Source organism: Phoenix dactylifera, chromosome 4, assembly GCF_051530095.1.
Source record: "Phoenix dactylifera cultivar Ajwa chromosome 4, Ajwa_hap1_PhDact_Kaust_v1.1, whole genome shotgun sequence".
NCBI classification, from domain to species: Eukaryota; Viridiplantae; Streptophyta; class Magnoliopsida; order Arecales; family Arecaceae; genus Phoenix; species Phoenix dactylifera.
In genome coordinates this window covers 3,872,501-3,897,774 of record NC_143193.1, presented here as the reverse complement: position 1 = coordinate 3,897,774, position 25,274 = coordinate 3,872,501, and the positions used below count along the sequence as shown (strand labels likewise).

The window sequence follows — 25,274 nt, the reverse complement described above, 5'->3', positions numbered from 1 at the left end:
GAATATCTCCTATAGATGTCCATAGAAACTCTCCGGAGTGCCGGACGACGAAGGAGGCGATCCAGTTTACTGCTCTGTTCACCTTCTGAAACACATGTGTTGCCTGCAAGCCATCCATCTCCTGAATTAGCCTACGAATGACTCTGATGAGAGGATGGCCATCACTATATTTGTCCACATCTCGTATGCCTAGTCATAGTTTTTAGTATGCCTTTCTTGCAGCTACCATTAGGAAAACATAATTTGTCATCATACTCGTTGAGGCTACCAAGAGCAGAGCTGATAAGAGGTTAGGGTGGTTTTTTCGAGCAGCTAGAAAATGAGGAACATTTGCTTTATGTCTGTAATATCCATTGAAATTGTACTTATATATATAATATACTCTATTAGCATTTGTCTTTTGAGGAAAAATTTGTACCATCCTCAGGAGCAGCAAGATAGTTGTTACATTGTTTAACAAATTATTCAGTCTCTCACCCTCAAAAAAAATAAAGTTGTTTTGTCTCTTTGTTTCATGAAGATCTACAAACGAATGGTGCACCCTGCCTCTATGGAAACAAGATTCAGATTCAAAAAGAGAAAAATTCTCTTTGTATTTTCTGAAGAACACCCAGCGCTTGATGTCAACATGAGCTTTGAGTAATTTAAGGTGCAACTTTTTATGAAATGATATTTGAATTATACATCCTTCAGCTATGCAGCCTAATTACATTATTCTTAATAGCAGAATTATTTTATGCTTCAAATGTTAACTCTTTATGAACTTGGAATGCAAATAAGCGGCATGTTTTATGAGTATTAATCTCATCATTCAAATTTAGCATGTAATAGTTATCGAACAGAGTTAAAAAGTAATTTTTAGATCTAGTAAATTCTGGACTCATGACTTTGCTAAGAAGTTCAAGGCCTACTTTTCCACGAAAAGCACAATATTGCAGCCGATGGCTATAAGTTCCAAAAATGCATGAATTGGTAGTGTGATTACAAACATATCTATCTATATGCGTGAATCAGTTCATAGAAACCTGCAAGTAATCACACAAAACCTGCATGCAATCATTTTCTATTAAGTTGGGCGCAACTCCAATATTTTTTTCAAAGGGTGCAACTCCTACATATCTCTAAAATAAATCATTTTGGCTTTTATTGTTTAAAGCATCAACATGTGTTCTTATATATGATTTATGCACATCATACTTGATTCGTACATTCTTATTTAGAAATATAAATAGCAGTATTTTCTACTTAAAGATTAGTGCAGACAAAATGATATGCAAGAGTGAGAAACTCTGAGGAGAGAGAAAGTGAGTTTGAGGCCTAACGGCTAGCTGCTCGTCGGTGGCTCTCGGCGAGGTTCTTCTCCGTCTACAGCGGACGGCTCCATGGGGGGGCACAGGATTCAACTGTGGTCCGAGGAGGAGAAGTTTGGCGCCGGGTCCATCGTCAGACAGCGAACTCTTCGGGGGCGCAGGGGAGGGCTAAGAGGCCGGTCTCGCCGGCAGTGGTGGCGGAAGATCGGGAAGCTCTGGCTTCCTACGACCGAGTACGCTTTGTTTGTTTTCATCTAACCAATCTGTGCGCACGTTCGATGGGCCGATGGATCAGCAGGCGGGCCCTTCGGGGACAAAGCCGATGGGGAGCTCGACATACACGGCAACGGTGGCGGGCAAAGGCAAAGGTAAGCTTCCTGCAGAACGGGGGGAGACGTCCAGGGCTCCGGCAAGGCTGGGACCTTGGGTGACTCACTGGCCCTCGGACGAGGACATGGCTCGGTTGAGCCGCCGCTTTCCGACGGTCTTGGAGCTGTCGAAGGCGCCCATCGAGCCGCCCACCAGGAGTGGGAAGGCCTCTCGGTGGTGGCCCGCAGCCTCGGCTGCTGGGTGCCGGTCGAGTGGGTGGCCAAGGATGTGGCCACCCGTGGGAAACTTGCAGGGAAGGTGGAGGTGGTGCCGCTAGCCGATGACCACCTAGCCCTGAGGTTTGGGTCGACGGCGGACCGCGACCGGGCACTCAATGGAGGCCCATGGGTGGTGGTGGGGTAGCTCCTCGCCATGGAGCTGTGGGTGCCAGAGTTTGCGTCGAGGGAGGTCACCATGAAGACGGTCGTGGTATGGCTCCGGCTACTGTCGGAATACTGGTCGGCCGCGACCATACTAGAGATTGCAACCCAAGCGGGGTGGCCGCTCGCCATTGACGGGGTGACCGAGCAATGGCGAGCCATGGGTTTCACGCGGGTGAAGGTGGCGATCGATGCCACCGAGCCCCTTCTTCCGAGGGTTCTGATCCGGGGGAAGACGAGGGTGTGGTGGCAGCCCTTCGTCTTTAAGAATGTCGCCGACTGTTGCACCAGATGCGGCAAGATAGGCCACTCGGCAGTGGCGTGCCACCAGCCGGCGCCGGAGCAGACGGAGGAGAGGGGGGGTGGATTTGGGGGTTTCTCAAGCAGGGCCGAAATCGAAACCCGAGGAGGTTAATCAAGGGCCGATCTATGGCCCTTGGTTAGTGGCGAACCGACCCCGGCTCCCGAGGGGGCCACCGCCGTCGCGACCGGGGAAGATGGCCGAGTCGCCCTTGCCTCGGCCGCTTTCTCCAGAGGACCGGGCTAGCCCTCCGGTCACTTCTTTGTCGTACCTCAACGGTTGGCAGAAACCAACCAAGGTCGCCCGCCGCCACTCGCCGTCGAAAGGCATGCTGGTGGAGGGGGTGGGTTCTGGAGTCACATTAGGCCCTCCGCAGGAGTCTGGCCTGGGCGAGTGTGACCTGGATGGAGGGGCCAATGGGGCGGGGGACCGGGTGATGGTTAGCCACCCCGAGGCAGAGCAGCTGGCTCAGGCCCCCTAGGAGGTGGTACCTCGAGGGGACAATAGGGAGAGCAATGATGACTGGATTGCAGTCGTAAGTACCACTAGTAGGCCGGCGGTGGATCATTCGATGGTGGTATAGAGGGTCCGAGCGGCAGTTATGCGGGTTGTTTCTAGAGTGAGTGAGGATGACGGTCAGCATGGGGAATGTATCCCGAGGTAGCGCTGGACCCGGTGGCCCAGGGGGTGGATGAGCCTGTGGCCAACCTCTCAGATTTTTCTCCATGAGGATTCTAGCATGAAATTGTAGAGGGGCGGGCAAGCCATCTTTTAGGATGTTATTTAGGAGATTAGTGCAGGTCAACAACCTAGAGATCTGCTTCCTCTGTGAGACGCGGTTGTCCGGCAACGGACTTCGTCGAGTGTAGTGCCGCCTGGAGGCCGACTGGGAGTCCTATGCCATAGACTCCCAAGGGCTGTCGGGGATATCTTTGTTAGATGTATGCCCTAGAAGCCAATTTGGCCGACACATTGTTGATTCTAGGGACATAATTTTGTACTTGACTATTTATTATTGAATAAATAAAAGGCATCTTTTCATTCATATTGTTTATGTGTCTATGAATCGTCCAAGAAATTAATAAGATGATGATACATATTCTCAAGAGTTGAGAATTTGAGCCATGTATCATTGGTGATTAATTTCTAAATGCTCCTGATCAATGGATCATCACGAGGACGGTGATCGATCCGATCAGTGCACAGATCACTTTCCTTCTGGATGGACGAGACTTGAGTCCACAGTGTAGGGACACTGAAGTGATAGTGCAGGTGCTTGTTAGAGAACAAGGGTACTGAGCGTGACCAAGACAAAAAGTCACTTGGATGTCTATCCACTCGTCAGTGACTTGCTTGATGTTGCAGTAGTGTGACTGGTCCTTTGACCTGCGGTGCTTCGGCTACTCACAGTGAGGTTATTGTAGTTTGACTGCACACATACATGGTCTCTAGCCATATGGGTCCATGCAGTGTAGATTGGCTGCAGTAAGTTCACTGTAGGAGTAGGGTATGCACCTATAAGGAATCTATCGACCTTGATAGAAGAGGAGTGATCCTATGTGATTTGTTAGACTGAGTTCTAAGACCTTGGCCAGGGCAGTAATATAAAGTGGAAAAAGAGTTTTCTACTATCGAACTCGAGTCGAATAAATCTTGACATATGACAGACGATGGGGTTTGACGAGTTGTCCATGACCTCCGTCCTGTAGGGATCCACGATAGTAGGACTGTATCACATGTTAACTGCACCTAGAGGTTCATCTTTCTATTCTACTGGGTAGCCACTACATGCTGCTAGGTGTCACTGGTGGATGGTGGGACTCATAGGGATTATCTTGATGATCGATAAATCCTAATGAGTTGAGTTGGAATCGTTCCAACCCATTGAAAGGAGTTTTCAATGATATTGAGATAGAGATCACAATATATCTCACTACCAGTCAGAGTAGAACCTATGGGGTCACACACACTAGAAGTATTGACCGATCCGATGGTTGAAATCGTGATTAGGAATCACAAGTAATCAATTTGATTGATAAGAAGTTGAAGAAGGAAAGGGAATTAATTAATTGGACTTGAAACAAGAATCCTACTTTGGGTAGGATTCCTAGAGTCCTAATTGGATTAGGACTGGGAATCCTAGTTGGAGTAGGACTGGGATTCCTACTTGGAATAGGATTCCTACAATCCTAATGAGATTAGGAACTTTGAATTAAAATTGGATTCCTACTTGGAGTAGGATTCCTAGAAATCCTAATTGGATTAGGACTTCGAATTCAAATAAAGTCCTAATTGGATTACGACTAAAATTAAACAAATCTTAATTGGATTAGGATTTCTTAAGTCTAAATTAATTATTAATCTAATGAATCAACATGACTCCTAATTGGATTAGGATTGAAGAGTTCAATTAAGTCATGATTCATTCAAGTCCTAATTGGATTAGGACTAGCGTAGATTGAACCCAAATTTGGCTAATCCTAATTAGATTAGGATTAAACCATGAGAGAGGCACCTAATCCTTTTTGGAAGAGGATTGGGTTAACCAAGTAAGAGGGGCATCAGCCCCTCTTCACTTAGTTGGTGCGACATGAAGAGAGAAGGGGGGCCGGCGCCCCCTCTTGGAAAGTAGTCAAGGGCTCCTAACTTGTAGGAGCCCTTCATCCTTATTAAAGGAGGACTAGGGCCGGCGCCCTGGAAGGACCTTTCTCCTCTTCATCACGTGGCCACCCCCTCTCCATCTCTCCTTGGTTCAGCCGCCATCAGCAAAGGGAAAAGAAGAGGAGGCGTCTCCCTCCTCTTGGTCTTCTTCCTTGGCTCCAACGCATGGAAAAAGAAGAAGGCTGCAGGGGCTTTTGATCTTCTTCCCATCTTCATCCTTCTTCTTCCTCCTCTCAAGCACAATCAAGGGTTGATTGAAAGAGAGGAGATCAGCCATCAAAAGCTATCTCTGCAAGGGAGCTAGCACCCCGGTGAGATAGAGAGCTTGGATCGGATCCTGCTTCGTGTGGATACCCGTAGAGGCCGGACGTTTGAACGGCTTCAAGCGAACCCTCTTCCAAAACCACGAATTCAGATTTGCGGTGATCATCTACCCGTGCAAGGTGAAGATTTGATCTTCCTAATAGTTTTAAAAGTTTTAATTCTTACCTAATTACGAAAGGTCTAGAAACAACGTTCATGCGATGAACGTCGAACCCGTGCATGCCGATTCCGCTGCCATCTGAAAAATTTTTGAAATATCAGCGGCATGGGCGGGTTCCCAACAGTGGTATCAGAGCCTAGGCTTCGTAGATTAAGGTAAGAATTAAATATCTAAAGGCTTATTAGATCTGAAAATTGAATGATCATGCATGCTGAAAAATTCTGCATGCAGATTTTTCAGGGGTGCTGATTTTTACATGCTGATTTTTATGTGATAAAAAGATGATTCTAATTGCATTGTTAATGGGATTACAAAGTTTAGAATCATGATTAGCATGATCAGCGACCTATGTCATGATATAATCAGTTAGTTTTCAGATCTGAAATTATAATTGTAGCATACGGTGATGATCATAGGATTCAAACCCTTTTGGTATCAAATGTAATGACCTGCGATGTGATCTGCGATGTCATGTAAATTTTACAGATGCTTGCATGCATCTTATTTGATGTTTTGAGAGGCCTGCATGCCTCCTAAAAGGAGATGTAATTTATTTTTATTTTTATTTTACATCTGGTTGTATTTCTGTGATGTGATGTACATCAACGATCAAGTTGAAGCAAAGGCATGAGATGAAAGGTGATCTAAGCGGTTGATGGCGATGGGATCAAGAGTTGATCAAGGATCGAATCAAGGAAGCTTGGAACCAATTCAAGAGTTGAAGACCACTTGATCGATTGATGTGCATGTGCTTGTAATACGACCTAATTAGAATCCATGATCATCACCTAGTTAAAGTTTAGCTTTAATTATTGCCGCGATTATAACTGCCTGCAATGCGCCGTTTGCATGTGATGTGAATGAGAGTCGGGTAGATAGGTCTACATGTGATGTAGCAAACCCAATTGAGACCTAAATCAAAACCTCCTCAATCAAGTCGAGAGTGAACCGACATGAGCAAGTCATATTAGATTAATTGATCTAATTGGTGTCTAGGAAAGCATGAAAGGTGGTTACTTAATTAGGACCTTACTCTCTGAGTAAGGGGAGCCTCCCACCTGCTTACCTGGCCAATTGTTCGATTACCTCTTATGAAGGGCTCAAGTTGCAAACACTAAGACCTGATTAACCAATATTAAGTCAATAGGTCTTCCACTGTAGTAGAGCTGCTAAAGCCTTTCTGATGTTGACTTGTCTCGGCTGGATACAGTGGTCAAGTTGCATTGGGGGGTTGGACCTCTCTATAGACATGAGATGTTGTAGGGTAAAGGTGGGGTTGGGCACCAATAACTGTTAGGTGAGGACCCAATGACGACTTTATTCCTACGGTTATACAGTGGGTCTGACTTAACTAAGAAATGGGACCAATAACTGTTAGGTGAGGTCTTCATGGCTTAGAGACCAAGTTACACTGCACCATGCTTGAGAAGCATTGTACAAGAGTTGTACACTCATCCATCTATGTGTCACCAATAACTGTTAGGTGAGGTGGCATGTAAATCGGTGGGACCGCAGTACCCACTAGAAACCCTAGTCGCGTAGGATTTTCGTTTCCCTACCAGGGGAGTGTGAGGGATTCGAGAAAATAGTGGGAGTCATATTTGTTCTAAAAGACCTTAGGACAGATTAGGATCAAGTACAAAAGTCTAACTAGAATCTTTACTCTCTGCAGATACAATGTCGGCTTCAAACCCTTTGACCCGTATTCTTGAGACCAACCGACTGACCGAAACCAATTACAAGGACTGGCTTAGAAATCTCAAAATAGTTTTGGACTGTGAGAAGATAGGCTACATACTCGATTCAGATATCCCCACATTACCAGCACGTCCCACTGATGTTCAGCGTGAGATGCATAAAAAGTGGTTGGACGATGACATTAGAGTAAAATGCTATATGATGGCATCTATGTCTAATGAACTCCAATGCCAGCATGAAAATATAAAGACTGCTAGGGACATACTGGCACACCTGCAAGAGTTGTATGGTGAGCAAAGTCGCACAGCTCGTTTTGAAGTGTCCAAGAGGCTTTTCAAAGCGAAGATGCGCGAGGGGCAGTCTGTCCATGATCACGGTCTGACCATGATCAAGGACCTAGAGGAGCTTGAGAAGCTCGGTATGGACATGCACAAGGAATTGCAAGTGGATTTGATCCTACAGTCACTTCCTGATTCATTTGGTCAGTTTATAGTAAACTACCACATGAATAAGATTGAATGCACTAAGACTGAACTAATCAACATGTTGGTAACTGCTGAGGGAGCCTTGAAAGGTTCAAGGGGCAATGTCCTCGCTGCTGAGTTGACTTCTGGTTCCAAGAGAAAGTCTACTTGGAAGAAAAAGAAGCCTGCAAAGAAGCAGAAGAAAGACAAGAAGCCAAAGAAGGAAGTTCAAAAGAAAAGGGCTAACGACAAAGGAAAATATTTCCACTGCAATGTCGAAGGCCACTGGAAGAGAAACTGTCCTTCATACCTCGAGAGCCTGAAGAACAAGAAAGGTGACACACCTTCAGAAGGTATAGACTTGCTCATTATTGAAACTAATCTAACGGTTTCTTCTACTTCTAGTTGGGTTATAGATTCTGGTTCTAGTGCTCATTTGTGCACTACCATGCAGGGTCTAAAGAAAAGTAGAAGGCTGGCGGAAGGTGCGGTAACCCTTCGGGTTGGCAACGGGGCAAAAGTTGCTGCTGTGGCTGTGGGCACCTACCATCTGCGACTACCGTCTGGATTTAGTTTAATACTTAGAGACTGTTATTATGTACCTGTTGCTAGCAGAAATTTGATTTCTGTTTCATGTCTAGCACAGGAAGGTCATGTTTTTACATTTGACAAAGACTGCTGTTCTATTTATTTAAGAAATAAAATAGTCGCACGTGGTTTCATGATTGACAGTCTCTATCATTTACATATGGATGTATCTGTGAATGTTACCGAGCAAGATGTGAGTGCCAAAGGATCCAAAAGATCCAGAGATGAGATAAACCAAAGATATTTGTGGCACCTCAGACTTGGCCATATTGGAGAGGATAGGATGAACAAAATGGATAAAGATGGGCTTCTCGGCTCATTGACTTCCGAGTCATATCCAGTTTGCGAGTCCTGTCTTCAAGGAAAAATGGCTAGACTACCCTTTGTAGGACATGGGGAGAGGACCACTGAAATACTTACCCTAATACATACAGATGTATGTGGCCCATTCGATGTGCTAGCCAGGGGACGTTATTCTTACTTCATTACCTTTACCGATGATTATTCACGGTATGGGTATGTGTATCTTATGAGACACAAGTCTGACTCTTTTGAAAAGTTCAAAGAGTTCAAGAATGAAGTAGAAAAACAAACTGGAAAACCTCTTAAGGCTCTTCGATCAGATCGAGGAGGAGAATACCTTAGTGGGGAATTTCGGGACTATCTCAAAGAAAATGGCATAGTCTCACAATGGACACCTCCGGGTACACCTCAACTCAACGGAGTGTCAGAGAGGAGGAATCGGACCCTATTGGATATGGTCAGGTCCATGATGAGCTTCACTGATTTACCTATGTTCCTTTGGGGAGATGCCTTACTCACAGCGATTTATTTATTGAATAGAGTTCCCTTTAAATCCGTTCCTACCACACCGTATGAGATATGGCATGGTAAGAAACCAAGTCTGGGTCATCTCAAGATTTGGGGATGTCCGGCCCACGTCAAGCGACTACAGGCGGACAAGTTAGAGGCTAGGACCATAAGTGCTCGTTTTATATGATATCCTAAAGAGTCATTAGGATACAATTTTTACGTCTCAGAGGATCACAATGTGTTTGTGAGCCGTCATGCCATCTTCTTGGAAAATCAGTTTATCCTTGATAAAGGCAGTGGGAGGAAAATTGAGCTTGAAGAGAAAGTCTCTGAAAAGCAACGAGTCATGGATCCTATTGAACCCATTCATAAAGAGCCAGTACACGATGTCCCTCGACCACCTCGTAGATCTAGTAGGGTCTCCCATCCTCCCGATAGATACTTAGGTATACTAGAAGAGGATACCGAGGAAATGTTCCTGATGGGAGATAGGGATCACATACAGGATCCCAAAACCTACAACGAGGCGATATCTGATATCGATTCCGAGAAATGGCTGAAAGCTATGAAGTCAGAGATAGACTCCATGCATTCCAACCAAGTCTGGACCTTAGTAGATCCACCAGAAGGTATTGTACCTATTGGATGCAAATGGATCTACAAAAGGAAGATAGGTTCGGATGGAGAGGTAGAGACCTATAAGGCAAGACTTGTGGCGAAAGGGTATAGTCAGCGCGAAGGTATTGACTATCAGGAGACCTTTTCACCTGTAGCCATGCTAAAATCCATCCGGACATTGCTTGCCATTGCAGCATTTCATGATTATGAAATCTGGCAGATGGATGTAAAAACTGCTTTCCTGAATGGATATTTTGATGAAGATATCTATATGGAACAGCCTTTGGGTTTCACTTCCAGTGATGGAGATCACAAGGTCTGCAAGCTGCAAAGGTCCATCTATGGACTAAAGCAAGCATCTCGGAGTTGGAACACTCGTTTCGATGACGCAATCAAAACGTTTGATTTCATCAAAAATGAAGAGGAACCGTGTGTTTTCAAAAAGGTTAGTGGGAGTGCTGTCATTTTTCTCGTACTGTACGTAGATGACATTCTCCTGATTGGGAATGATATTTCCATGCTAACTGCTAACCTCGGTCAAGGTCTGGTTGTCAAAAGAATTCTCCATGAAAGACCTTGGGGAAGCATCCTATATTTTGGAAATAAAGGTCTATAGAGATAGATCTAAAAGAATGCTTGGCCTTTCACAGAAGATGTACATAGAGGAGGTGCTGAAGAGATTCAACACATGAGCAAGATTCCCTATGCATCGGCAATGGGAAGCCTCATGTATGCCATGCTGTGTACATAACCTGATATAGCTCTTGCTGTGAGTGTCACAAGCAGATATCAGTCGGATCCAGGCAAGAAGCACTGGATAGCTGTGAAAGAACAGTCTTAAGTACTTGAGAAGAACTAAGGACATGTTCTTGGTCTTTGGAAGAAGATCAGAGTTGAAGGTAGAAGGATGCACACATATTGATGATAGAAAGTCTACATCAGAATATGTGCAATTGTGGTTCAGTAAATTGGAAGAGTTCCAAACAACCGATCATTATAGATTCTACCTTAGAAGCTGAATGTTAAGCCGTATCCAAGGGTGCAGTGGAAACCTTCTGATTAAAAGTTAATTGCAGAGTTAGGTGTAATGTCATTAGATGCCATAACACTTTACTGCGATAACATTGACACCATAGCACTAGCTATGGAGCCATGGTCTCATCAGAAGTCCAAGCACATAGAGCGGCGCTTCCATCTCATACGCGACTATGTTGAGAAGAAATGCAGAGAGTAGACTCCGCGGATAACGTGGCAGACCCGTTCACTAAGCAGCTGAGTCAGCAAAAGACTGAAGCCCACCTTAAGAAGATGGGCCTAAGATATATGACCAATTAGCTTTAGTGCAAGTGGGAGATTGTTAGATGTATGCCCTAGAAGCCAATTTGGCCGACACATTGTTGATTCTAGGGACATAATTTTGTACTTGACTATTTATTATTGAATAAATAAAAGGCATCTTTTCATTCATATTGTTTATGTGTCTATGAATCGTCCAAGAAATTAATAAGATGATGATACATATTCTCAAGAGTTGAGAATTTGAGCCATGTATCATTGGTGATTAATTTCTAAATGCTCCTGATCAATGGATCATCACGAGGACGGTGATCGATCCGATCAGTGCACAGATCACTTTCCTTCTGGATGGACGAGACTTGAGTCCACAGTGTAGGGACACTGAAGTGATAGTGCAGGTGCTTGTTAGAGAACAAGGGTACTGAGCGTGACCAAGACAAAAAGTCACTTGGATGTCTATCCACTCGTCAGTGACTTGCTTGATGTTGCAGTAGTGTGACTGGTCCTTTGACCTGCGGTGCTTCGGCTACTCACAGTGAGGTTATTGTAGTTTGACTGCACACATACATGGTCTCTAGCCATATGGGTCCATGCAGTGTAGATTGGCTGCAGTAAGTTCACTGTAGGAGTAGGGTATGCACCTATAAGGAATCTATCGACCTTGATAGAAGAGGAGTGATCCTATGTGATTTGTTAGACTGAGTTCTAAGACCTTGGCCAGGGCAGTAATATAAAGTGGAAAAAGAGTTTTCCACTATCGAACTCGAGTCGAATAAATCTTGACATATGACAGACGATGGGGTTTGACGAGTTGTCCATGACCTCCGTCCTGTAGGGATCCACGATAGTAGGACTGTATCACATGTTAACTGCACCTAGAGGTTCATCTTTCTATTCTACTGGGTAGCCACTACATGCTGCTAGGTGTCACTGGTGGATGGTGGGACTCATAGGGATTATCTTGATGATCGATAAATCCTAATGAGTTGAGTTGGAATCGTTCCAACCCATTGAAAGGAGTTTTCAATGATATTGAGATAGAGATCACAATATATCTCACTACCAGTCAGAGTAGAACCTATGGGGTCACACACACTAGAAGTATTGACCGATCCGATGGTTGAAATCGTGATTAGGAATCACAAGTAATCAATTTGATTGATAAGAAGTTGAAGAAGGAAAGGGAATTAATTAATTGGACTTGAAACAAGAATCCTACTTTGGGTAGGATTCCTAGAGTCCTAATTGGATTAGGACTGGGAATCCTAGTTGGAGTAGGACTGGGATTCCTACTTGGAATAGGATTCCTACAATCCTAATGAGATTAGGAACTTTGAATTAAAATTGGATTCCTACTTGGAGTAGGATTTCTAGAAATCCTAATTGGATTAGGACTTCGAATTCAAATAAAGTCCTAATTGGATTAGGACTAAAATTAAACAAATCCTAATTGGATTAGGATTCCTTAAGTCTAAATTAATTATTAATCTAATGAATCAACATGACTCCTAATTGGATTAGGATTGAAGAGTTCAATTAAGTCATGATTCATTCAAGTCCTAATTGGATTAGGACTAGCGTAGATTGAACCCAAATTTGGCTAATCCTAATTAGATTAGGATTAAACCATGAGAGAGGCACCTAATCCTTTTTGGAAGAGGATTGGGTTAACCAAGTAAGAGGGGCATCAGCCCCTCTTCACTTAGTTGGTGCGACATGAAGAGAGAAGGGGGGCCGGCGCCCCCTCTTGGAAAGTAGTCAAGGGCTCCTAACTTGTAGGAGCCCTTCATCCTTATTAAAGGAGGACTAGGGCCGGCGCCCTAGAAGGACCTTTCTCCTCTTCATCACGTGGCCACCCCCTCTCCATCTCTCCTTGGTTCAGCCGCCATCAGCAAAGGGAAAAGAAGAGGAGGCGTCTCCCTCCTCTTGGTCTTCTTCCTTGGCTCCAACGCATGGAAAAAGAAGAAGGCTGCAGGGGCTTTTGATCTTCTTCCCATCTTCATCCTTCTTCTTCCTCCTCTCAAGCACAATCAAGGGTTGATTGAAAGAGAGGAGATCAGCCATCAAAAGCTATCTCTGCAAGGGAGCTAGCACCCCGGTGAGATAGAGAGCTTGGATCGGATCCTGCTTCGTGTGGATACCCGTAGAGGCCGGACGTTTGAACGGCTTCAAGCGAACCCTCTTCCAAAACCACGAATTCAGATTTGCGGTGATCATCTACCCGCGCAAGGTGAAGATTTGATCTTCCTAATAGTTTTAAAAGTTTTAATTCTTACCTAATTACGAAAGGTCTAGAAACAACGTTCATGCGATGAACGTCGAACCCGTGCATGCCGATTCCGCTGCCATCTGAAAAATTTTTGAAATATCAGCGGCATGGGCGGGTTCCCAACAATCTTGGTGTTGTGGAAATGGGGGGTGGCGACAGTGGATGTCTTCCACAACTGCCCCCAACATGTTATCATGATTGTTACAGAACCTAATGCTACTCCATGGGTATTATGTGGGGTGTATGCGAGCACCAATCATAGGAATAGGAGAGTCCTCTGGGACGAGATTACAAATCTAGTTGCCCAGGGGTTTCCGACCATGGTGATAGGTGACTTCAATTATATTCTGAATGCAAGTAAAAAGAGAGGAGGATGACCCTTTACCGATACAGTAGACCGGAGAGAGTTCCGTGATTTTCTATCGCAGAACGGCTTAATGGATCTAGGTTTCTCTGGACCGCAATTCACTTGGTGTAATAACGAGTCTAGCGAGGCTAAGGTTTAGGAGCGGATAGACAGGGCTACTGTAACCCTTGATTAGATCATCCGATTTTCTACCTATCATGTCAAACACTTATTCCGTATTGCTTCTGACCGCTGTCCACTGTTGTTATCAACAGTCTCAGACTCCAGCCATCACAGCCCCTTCCATTTTGAGAAGGTGTGGTTGTCTTACCCTTAATCCTGGGACATTGTTCGGGAGGCGTGGTCTTTGCCGGTGCACGGCAATGCCATGCAGAGGGTATCGCGAAAGTTGGAACTAACTAAGAGGTGGCTCCACCGTTGGAACTGCGAGGTGGTGGGAGATATTTTTAGGAAGATGGAAGTGGTGGAGGTCGCCATTAGCGATCTTCAAACCAAAGAAGATCAGGAGGGTGAGCTCCTGGAGGTGGACATGATGCGCTTATGTGGGCTACTTGCTGATCATCACTCGTTACTACACCAGCATGAGATCTTCTGGAGACAGAAGTCTAGGATCCAGTGGGTTAGAGAGGGAGATCGGAACACCAGTTTCTTCCACCGAACGACGGTTATCAGGAGACAGAGGAGCATAATTCGTTCCCTGCGAGATGGGACTAGTCGGCAGGTGGAGGGGGAGTCGGAGGTCAGTCAGGTATTGTTGGACTTCTTTCGTTCCAGATGGATGGAGGATAGGGATTCTGGGGATGTCGGCTAGCTCCCAAGGGCAGATACGCAACTCGGAGTATCGGAGAATGCACTCCTGGTGTGGCCTATGACAGGGGAGGAAGTTCAGGAGGCGGTCTGGGCCTTGGTAGGGGACAAAGCTTCAGGGCCAGACAGCTTTCCACCTTTCTTCTTTAGGAGATATTGGGGCATCATCCAGGTTACGGTGGTGGAGGCAGTGCGGTACTTCTTCAGTCATGCAGTGATGCCCGACGACTGGAGAGCTACCTTTGTCACGCTGATACCGAAGCGCCAGGATGCGAGAGAGCCTAGCCACTTCAGGCCTATCAGCTTGTGCACAACCCTTTATAAGATTGTGGCAAGGATAATGGTGGGCAAGATGAAGCATCTGCTGCTAGGCCTCATCTACCAGGAGCAATGTGCTTTTGTGGGAGGTAGGAATATCTCTGATAAAGTTATGCTGGCCCAAGAAATGATGTGAGATCTTCGATGTGCCTCTAAGCGACAAAGCAAGATGGCAGTCAAGCTAGACATGGAACGGGCTTACGACAGAATTCGGTGGAGCTTCTTGCGACGCGCTTTGGAGTGCTTTGGCTTTCATGAGATCTGAATTGTGTCGGTGTTGGGGTGCGTCCGGGGGTCGAGGTTTTTCATCTTGATCAACGATACGCCTTCTTCCTTCTTTAAGTCTACTATGGGGCTTAGACAGGGATGCCCTTTATCCCCATATTTGTTCATCATTGGTTTAGATGTTCTATCTCGGGCTCTGCGGAGTACTTGTGCTAACTGGGAGCTGGAGGCTTTTGTTTCTGCCCCTGGGTCTCGGTCTATATCACATTTACTATTCGCAGACGATTGTCTACTCCTGGCCAGGGCGCGGGCAGCGGATGCACGAGTCCTTAGGAGAATATTAGCGGAGTATTGCGTAATGTTGGGGCAAAAGGTAAACCTTCAGAAGTCAACAATCTCTTTTAGCCCTAGCACTGAGCATAGGGTTAGACAGGAGATTCGGGGGATACTAGAGATGCCGGTTCAGGATGGGACCTGGAGCTATCTGGGAGTACCCATTACGGGCATGCGGGTGGCCAAGTGCTCTGGTCTGGTGCAGAGGATTCAAAGCAGACTGGAGGGCAGGAGGGCATCTTCGCTCTCTTTGATGAGTAGATTGACGCTCATTAGATCAGTGCTAGCTTCCATGCTGGTCCACCTCATGGCCAACGCAGTGGTTCTGAAAACAGTACTGATGAGGATCGAGCGGCTACATCGGAGCTTCCTGTGGGGGTTGTATGTAAGGCTGCAAATGGGTCGGGTCGACCCGTGACCCGACCCGACCCGACCCGAATTTTAGGACCCGCGGGTCCGGGTCGGGTCTGAAAATTGGATCCGAATTATTTTCTGGGTTGGGTCTGGGTTTACCGAACGGACCCACCCGACCCGACCCGAATGGACTCGAAGAGAGAGAGAGAGAGAGAGAGAGAGAGAGAAGTGGAAAAGCCTAAGGGGAGTTGGGTTGAAGCCTGGAAGGATAGCAACAGGCATAGGTTCACAGAATCCAAAGGAACTTCGACCCGTCAGGATTCTCTCTCGATCTATTACACTGTTGATACCTCTGGTGTCTCGGTAGCTGTTTTTTTTTTTCCTTCTGTTTTTTGGTTTTTGTTTCTTTTAACTTTTGAAGGGAGAAAGTGAGGGAACGCTGAACTGAATATGGGTCATGTGCCAGTTTTCTGCAATGGAATTGGATTTTGGAAGGTCTGGGATTTTTCTTGCCCTCGTGAGAGGGGAGCTGGGAGACACCAAGTTCCGTCCAATCAGTCATACAGATAAAAAATAGTGTGATATGAAATTTGGCTTGCAGACCGGCTTAGTTAGTACGTCATGGGTCCTTTGTTCTGAGTGGAGGTCAATTGCAAGTCTTTCGAGTCATGGGTCACCCAGTACCTCATAATTATGATATGACCAAATTAGATCTGCCCAAATTCTTCCTCAAAAGCACAAAAAAATGGACCCGATTCGGATCTGAATCCAATCCGACTCGAACTCGGACCCGACCCGAATCCGACTCGAACCCAACCCAAATCGGGTCGGATCACCCCTAGTCGTATGGAGGGGGTCACGGGATGTACTTAGTGGCATGGGAAAGTATCTGTCTACCAGTGAGGGAGAGTAGCGTCAGTGTGTTGTCTCTTGTGGAGCGGCGCGAGGCGCTGATTGCCCGACATGCAGCTCGATTCACGTTGGAGCCGCAGGGTTTCTGGAGTCAGACCATGGCTGCTAGATACGGCCGGACGGGCACTGCAGCGGCGATTCGCAGTGGGCGTCGCTGCTCATTTATGTAGCGAGAGATTGCAAGATACTTACCCACAGTTGGGGAGAATACTAGATGGTTGATAGGCGATGGACAGAGTATTGATGTGGTTGGCGACCCAAGGGTGGGTGCCCTACCCTTGAGACTCTGGCCGACCATGGTTGACATTGAGGCAGTGGAGGGACTGTGGATCTGTGACCTCTTTGTCCTGGGCAGGGCTGCTTGGGATGAGGCTAGGTTGGGTCACATGTTTGGGACACACCTAGCTAAGAGGGTCCGGTCCCTTCCGATTTCGGGGTATGCGGGTCCGGATACCCAGGTGTGGAGCACGTCGTGTAGGACCGGTGTGAGGGTGGGGGAGCTCCGTGTGCTCCGGTCGGAGCATGAGCCAGGTCCGGAGTGTGCCTAGGTCTGGCGCCTAAGCCTCCATCTGAGGGTCGCACTGTCCTTATGAAAGGTCGTATGGGATCGGCTTCCGACGAGAGCAGTACTTAGCGGACGGGGATTGAGGATGCCCCCTAAGTGCAGGGCATGCAAAGCCAATGAGTCGGTGAACCATGCACTATTTCAGTGCACATGAGCAAAGGCGGCGTGGCTGCTACGGGAGGATTGGTCTCAAAGGGACCAGTTCTTATAGACCATCCATTGGTGGTCGGGCAACCCATTGACACGCCAAGAGGCAGTTAGAGCGACCTGCATAACATACCAGATATGGCTGGCAAGGAATGCTCGAACCTTCAGCGAGCAGAGCATGTCACCAAGGCTCGTGGCGGAGAGCGCCCGGGCACAGGCGGCAGAGATTAGTCGTGTTTCCTCCTTAGAAGGACTTTTGATAGCTTGGGATATCTGGGGTTCCCATTCTGCCTCGACAACTTCTCGTACGGTGTTTTTCACCTGAGAGCCCCCACCCTCAAGCTTCCTCAAGGTCAATTTTGATGGGTCGGTGCTGGATGGTGGCACAAATGGTGGAGCGGGTTTCGTCATTAGGGACCCGAATTCTAGAGTCGTAGCGGCAGGAGGCTATCAGTTATTTGACTGCACGGTTCCTGGAGCGGAGCTGAGAGCTGCTTGGGCGGGTCTTCGACACGCTCAGCGTGTGCTCTCAGCTAGTTCAGTCATTTTGGAGGGTGACTCGGCTACGGTCATCAGCTAGATCCAGGAGGGTCAGAGGGTCGGTGCTGCCAACTATCCCTTGATTCGCGATATCTGAATGATGGTGAGGGACGGAGGGGTGGTCCAGGCGAAGCATGTGTTTAGAGAAGCCAACGGGGCTGCAGATTGGGTGGCCACATATGTGGGTAATCATGCCAGTAGTACCCTATAGGCAGGGGACGGGGAGCTGCCTCGGGAGCTCCATGATATTTTGTTTCCGATTTTATTTGGTGCATCCATACACATGTTGTATAGATCACTCGGTCTAGCAAAAAGAAAAAAAAAAGAAAAAAGAAAAAAAAGAAAGAAAAGATATGCATCATCCCCAGCATATCAAGAAAGAGGCACTTTTTAATAGGTAGAAATTTTATTAAATCCAAGTAGATACTGAAGATTTTCAAAGGGAACAATATCTAAGTAGCTCCATGTCTTATTTCCATATATAAAGTATGCATAAAGAGACGTGATCAAGTCTGGGCAATCAGATAATGCAGCAAAAGATGGTAAGTCCATCACCAATACAAACTTATGATATATCAATGCGAGAATCAGTAGCTAAGAAATCATTAAACTTCACTTGAAGGTTTCTCACTTCAATGAACTCCTCGGGATAGGATGGATTCACTGGAACAGCTACACTACCAGACCAAAGCGTATTATCATATGCAATAACTCCTCCAACTTTGACAAGTTTTAGCAAACGTTCGTGGTATTTCCCATAATTTAACTTGTCGGCATCCACTAAAGCAAAATCAAAGAGGTTATCTTTCTTTGTCTACAATTATCCAAAAAGTTATGCAATCGCAATAAAATAGCCAAAAGGTACTTCTGTATAAGAGTCCATCATAAAATGGCCGTAAGGTACTTCTACATACTTGGCACTGTCATAGGACTGACTGTTGGCTATTTGAACAATATTCAAGTTCTCAAAATAGTGAGGTGGGTCGGCCAATAACAATCACCCATGCCAACAAGCGATTATTTCAATCAAGCAACCTTTACACTATTATGGCAATGGCACCATACTCTACTTTATCACCTGAATAAGAGATTTATTTTCTAATTCTTAAGCTTCCAAGAAATGCAAGAATCACTAAGACAATAACTAATAATACGGTGGCAGTTAATAATATATACTGGCCTAGCTAGCGTCAGAGTATGCTCTAAGCTTAAGAAAAGAAGAAGAGGGGAGATATAAGCTTCTAGTAATGTAACAAGGTAAACAATCTAAGCTTACCCTAAAAACTTGAGCTATGATCGTATTAGGCTTAGTAAATCCATCTTCTAGCATGCATCTTAGAATGCACACTTGAAGGGATAAATGGGTTGGGTCAAAATGAGAACCTGGTTGACTAAATAAATAATTACTTTGGGGGGATTGAACTCACATTCTCCAATAATCTGAGCTTTGACACTAAGTTGGAACAAGAGAAAAAAAAAACCAAAGTATGCTCAAATATGCAATGTAAATTAAGATATATGTCATGGGATGCCCCACATCACTGATAAAGAGGTGCCACATGGGTTCACAAGGTTGGGTCGATCTCCACCCAATGGTTTAAGTTTTTTAGTATAATCAAAACACATAATTAGATAAGACGCATACAGATGGTGAGTCCATCACCAATAGAAACTTGTGATATCTCAATCCGGGAGTCAGCAGCCAAAAACTTATTAAACTTCAGAAAGTAGTCTCTGACTTTGGCATCATACTCAGAAAGAGGAGTACCCACCGGAGCAACCACACGACCAGACCAAAGAGTATCATCATAGACAATAACTCCTCCAATCTTCACGAGTTTAAGCAAGCGTTCATGGTATTCTCCATAGTTTAACTTGTCAGCATCAACAAATGCAAAATCAAACAACTCATCTTCCTTTACCTGCAGTTGTCAGTGAAATTTCGTTATCATGATCATATAGCAGTAACTTCCTACATAGAGAGTTTCACTTACAAATTGTCTTGTTTGAAAACCCAATGATAGTTTAACCATATGGCGGCATTGTAGTTTTAGAACAAAAATATTGTTTTCCATTCAAGCATTCCATTTTTGTTAGGTTCTTCAAAGGTTTACACTCAAAAATCAGAATAGAAGCAACATACTTGCTTGCCAAGAGATGAGAGCAATATATTTTTTAAAAGCCCGAAGCATATATGAAGAGTGTCGAAGAGATTGGTAATTTTTATGCTTACTTTGTATAGTGACGGTATTAAGATACGATGATTTCAAAGTAATTTGATCCATGCTTTGACAATATAAATCCCTACATTTGCAGCTATTATTTGTATAATTTAACTGAGTAAATCACATAAATTCTCTTGAGGTTTATGTTTGTTATACTTACACCTAATAGTTTGTAAAACTTACACTTACACCTAGTTAAATTAACGACATTAGTGAATCCATTTACCTCATATGAAAAGTCAAAATTGTCCTTGAATGAGGAAGAGAATACATACATTTTCTTAAATCTTTGGGTGGTTGTTATGTCACATAAAGTTATTTTGCCATTTTAAAATTTTTTTCTGATGTAATATTTGGATCTCATTTAAAGTTAACAGTTTGACTAATGTTCTGTTAGGTTAAGGTTAAAGTGTTGGATAAAAATAAATCTCAAGAAGGTAAGCGTAGATTTTTCATACTACTGGGTGTGTAAATATAATTTACTCCAAATCTCTAGGAGGTACGTAGTGAATAAATAAAATACAAAATGATTAGAAAATAAATTAATTTTGCACTCTTTGACAACAAATATACTTTATGTTGGAAGTCTAATTCAAACTTAGATCAAAAGTTTGAGATCTTGTCTTGAGTTATAGAGTAGGAAGAGTAGGTAAGGTATAATGGCTTGATGAATTAAGTCATCTAGTTTGGGCTGTGCAGTGGTTGAAAGGTTGTTCTCAATATGAACCTCCGCAGACTAGAGGTGTCATATGGCCATGTTTTGAGCTCTTTATTGGATAAAGATCGGAATGTAATCTTGGATTAGTAAATGACAAATGAGATACAAGTGGTGAAGAGCTTACCATATGAATAGAATGGTACTTGGCTTGGTAGTGTTTAAGTGGAAAGGGAATGGCTCTGTCAGAGTCTATATAAAAAGTGAGTTCAGCAGTATAGATTTATGGAGTATTTAGTAGTAAAATAATATATTGTTTTGTGTGGTGCTCCCAGTCTATATTTCAGCAATGAGGCTCTATGCTTACTCCATGATTTTTATGTTACTAGTCATTTGACACAAGAACTACACATGCAGAAGTCAAAAAAAAAATATTAGATTATCAATTTGATCATAATTTTGCAAGTATGTAGGCTAGTCCGCTTCTTGATGTACGGCATATGTATGCTTTATTGACTTAAAATTTCAATCAATTAAAATATATTTAATTATCGGCAAAGGATATTGATAAGTGCCAGCATTCTATGAAGAAAACAACGTTTAAATTTGAGTAAATACATATGGTTAGAAAAACAAGCATCCACATAAACATATATAATTTTGGAGTTGCAACACTCTAATTCACAACATATTATATCATGCAAAAGATTACAAACTCAAGTTTCTAAATGATTAACACAGTTCGGGACCAATTGATAATTGCTATTGGGGGCCCTATGGAAAGAATGAAATGATAGAATTTTCATTGGAAAATCAAGCTCTGTTTTTGCTCTTATGCAATTGGCTTTGGAACAAGAAGCGTAACAAGTTCTACATATCATCGAAGATTGATTAATTTAATTCTTTTATTTTAGGTTTCTTGTTGTTAAGCCTGATATACACTATTTAACCTTCTTGACTAGCTTAAAGCCTGTTTGGTATTACTTTTATTCTCTGTTTTTGGTTTTCCAGGCCCAAGAAGAAAAATGCACTAGACCGGCAAACCAGATGATGAAACTCTTTTGATTGTTAAATTCATTAGAGAAAATTTTCAGAGGCTTTGGAACCAAAAATTATTGCTTCAAAGCAAGTGAAAGCAGAACCAAGGATTAGCATAAGTTATGAGGAAAGGTTGTCTTCCATGTTAAGCTTCACTTGGAATTTCACTAGAAGAAAAGCAAAAACACAAAAAAGGGGAATGCCAAATAAGGCCTTAGATTTTTAGGATCTACTAATATGATAATATATCAAAACCAAGGTTACTGAAGGTCATTAATTCAAATCCCTCCAAGCCAATTATTAATTAATTACCCGACTCCGATGTCATCTTACACCTGTTCTAGTCTCCAAATGGATGATTCAAGCCGCATGTGAGACATGTTAACCTAATATAAAATGTTAACCTATTTTCGGTCAACTAGCAAAATAGAAAATATGAAATGCATAACAGTTTATTTTGTTTAGTCACTATGGAAAATGGTCTAAAAAGTCATTATTCCTGTTGTATAACAGCTATGATAATAAAATAACAGCCAAATAATTGCCTTTATTTAAATGGTTCATTATTAATATATAAAATAGAAAAAATTATGGTATTTGTAACTTCAAGCACCCCTTTAAGATTATATTATGAAGACCATTATGCTACACCATGATACTTTTGTAACGTGGATGTATCAGATTTAACCTATTTTAGGACTTACCAGTATAGATTCACTGGAATGAGCTACAGACTGAGAAATTTAGAAGTCAATTGTTTTTTCTACATTTTTTTAACTTTAATTGGTTGGATTGCATAGTCTTCTCTATTATCTAACTACAACTGAAGGGATTGGTTTAAGATAATAAGAGTGAGATATAAATAAGAGTCATAATCTTTTCTCAAAGTCAACAAAAATAAGAGTTCTAACCATTTTTTAAAAACAAAGTAAAGAAGAGTCCTAGCTCTTACATAATAATTCTATCTACTTAAAAATGATCCCATTTTATGGCAGTCATCCAAAAGCAATAGCAAGATAGCAAGATACCTATTCACTCATGCGAACATGCATATCTATTTGTAACAAAAGGAAGTTGTAGAATCTATTTCGTGGGTCTCTTTTATTTTGATAGATCTCTCCTTAAACATGGGCATAAAATGATTTAATAAATTTCACAATTATGCTAATCTATATTTTTTTTGGCTTAGTTCTATTTATTATATAATACAATTTTTATTTGCTCGAACTCAAATATTTTATGATTTATATCCAGAACACTTTTATTTTATTTTTTTGTTAATTTTTTGTTTTCCCAAACACATGAAAAGCTTTGCAAGGGATATCTATGTGGCTTATCCTATGTTAAGCTCTTTTTTATTAATCAAAGACACAACTCCTGCTTTTATTGCTAGAGCAAAAGATAATTACTATACACCGCAAAAAATATTATGCCTGATATATGAGGAAAGTTACCTCCTGGAGCATTTTATCAAGAGCAGAGAGAGCGTCTGATTCAATAAAATTAATCTTGTCCTCAACTCCCGCTTTTTGAATAAATGGCAGTCCTATCTCAAAGTTGGATCTGTTAATGTCGATTGCTGTGACCTACAACAAAGTATGAACAAAAAAGATAAAGGGTCATGAACACTAAATTTTTATAGTTCAAGTTTTTCAAAGATATTCAAGGTTGAGCATTGTTTTCTGACATGCATTCATAACTTCAATAATATTGTTTAATCATAAGTTTTTTGCCAATTTGTTTAAATGCATCTTTTCTGAATAAACTCAAAATATAACTAGTTAAATGCAAAATAAGTTGCGCGCACACACACATACATGTATATAATATATATGTCGGTATGTATGTAGAAACATACATATCGACTAGACTATATATTAAAAATCTCTTGTAATAGATCTTTTGATGTCTATAACCTCATAGAAAACAATGGGAAGGTAATGTCCTTTTCATCCTTCACTTTGCTTTACTCTGGACTTTAGTTTTGCAAACAGTGCCTTTAAGCACATAATGAACATCAGTTATATATCCATTTAAAAGATTACACATTTAATTTAGCTTTTCTTTATCTTTTGCTTACATGTGTTTTCAGAAATATATTAGTGGTTAGAGAATGGATTGGACGTCGTAGGCACCCTTTTTTGTGTGTTTCTTGTTCAAGGACTAGGATGTTGTGTGAGTAAGGAGGCCGCTTATTAATGATTCAATATAATGTTTGCTCCTATCTAATTTAAATATCCTATCATGTATTTTTGACATATTCATAAAATTGAGGCCAATTGTTGAATGTGTAAAAGATATCCTAAGGACCAAGTATCTCAATAGCAACCCTGTCTCCATCTCGAAATAATATATATTTAAGATCTAAAACACAAGATGAATGAGTAGTAAGCTATTTTTAGACCTGCTCTAATTCTGGAACAATAAGCTACTTGTACTTATGCACCTATTACAGATATGAAGTATAGGTGTCAAAGTTTTAGAGACTAAAGCAGGTGTCACTGTATGCACTGAAAGTCCATAGAAGATACATATTTTCTATTCTAGATATTTTCAGGGGTTTAGATCAGAACTAGTAGTGTGATTTATCTTGGATGATCCATCATTGACTTGGTAATAATTATATCTTTTACCAATAATTTAATGTAGTATGACATCTGACTCTTTTGAAATGTGTTCTGGTTAGACTATAACTATAAATTAAATTTTTAGTAAATATTTAATGATTCCAAATCAATGATGGATCATTTTAATCAAAAATCTGCTGGGGGTGATCGTGATCTAGGCATTCTAATAAATGCCTAAAACCCAAATATCATATGTTCCCATGGCCACATACCTATGCATAAAATAGGTAATGAAATTACTAGTAAACAGAAACAAGTGAACACCGCATTGTTTTAATGTTGCTAAGGAGTTGAAAAACCTTGCCCTCCGCCGGTAATGCTAGTGCTGTCGCAAGGAGTGAATAACCTGTGAACACACCAAGCTCAAGTGTCTTCTTTGCATTCATGATCTTTAGAAGTATAGAAAGATGTTGGCATTCCTCCGGAGGCATCATCCAGAAATGCCTGCGACATCAAAAAAAAAAAAAAAAAAGAATTCTAAAAAAGTGGACGGGGGAGGGTGGTCTAAATGCTAATTATAATCGACTCGCATAAGGTTAAATATTAATAGATCGACAACTTAGAATAGGATATATCATCATACAATTCATTTAATATAGTCAAACTGCCCTATGCTATCCAATGATGTATGCAGTTTCAATTTTAACCAATCTTTAAATAGTTAATCTTATTTACCATTTGTTACACATAACTAGTTAAAGATTGAAATGTCCAGAAAAGTTAGTTAAAGAATTCACTAATCATCTGGATTTGGATTAGCTAAATTAGTCTAGCATTGTTACTTAAGAATACCAAATCAAAAGAAGGTCCAATATTAGTTTGAGGGTCATTATTAGACACAGCAATGTCTGACGAATGAAGAACAGTGAGATCAAACTATCATGACATAGTTAATATATTGGACAAATGT

General features: G+C 42.5%; 2 protein-coding genes across 2 annotated transcripts in view; both read right to left on the bottom strand.

The window, feature by feature from the left end:
- Nucleotides 1-23,319, bottom strand: part of LOC120107379 (norbelladine 4'-O-methyltransferase-like) — a 66,100-nt gene extending 42,781 nt beyond the window's left edge. Inside the window, exon 1 of the mRNA XM_089930046.1 lies at nt 23,192-23,319. The gene's annotated coding sequence lies outside the window, so the exon portion shown is untranslated. The remainder of the gene's footprint in view (nt 1-23,191) is intronic.
- The window catches only part of LOC103701552 (norbelladine 4'-O-methyltransferase-like), a 17,581-nt gene continuing 11,614 nt past the window's right edge, over nt 19,308-25,274 (bottom strand). The window contains exons 3-5 of the mRNA XM_089930051.1: nt 24,664-24,808; nt 23,192-23,323; nt 19,308-19,741 (exon numbers count right to left, since the gene is read on the bottom strand). Of these exons, the coding sequence (XP_089786177.1) occupies nt 19,448-19,741; nt 23,192-23,323; nt 24,664-24,808 (571 nt within the window). The 3' untranslated portion in view covers nt 19,308-19,447. The remainder of the gene's footprint in view (nt 19,742-23,191; nt 23,324-24,663; nt 24,809-25,274) is intronic.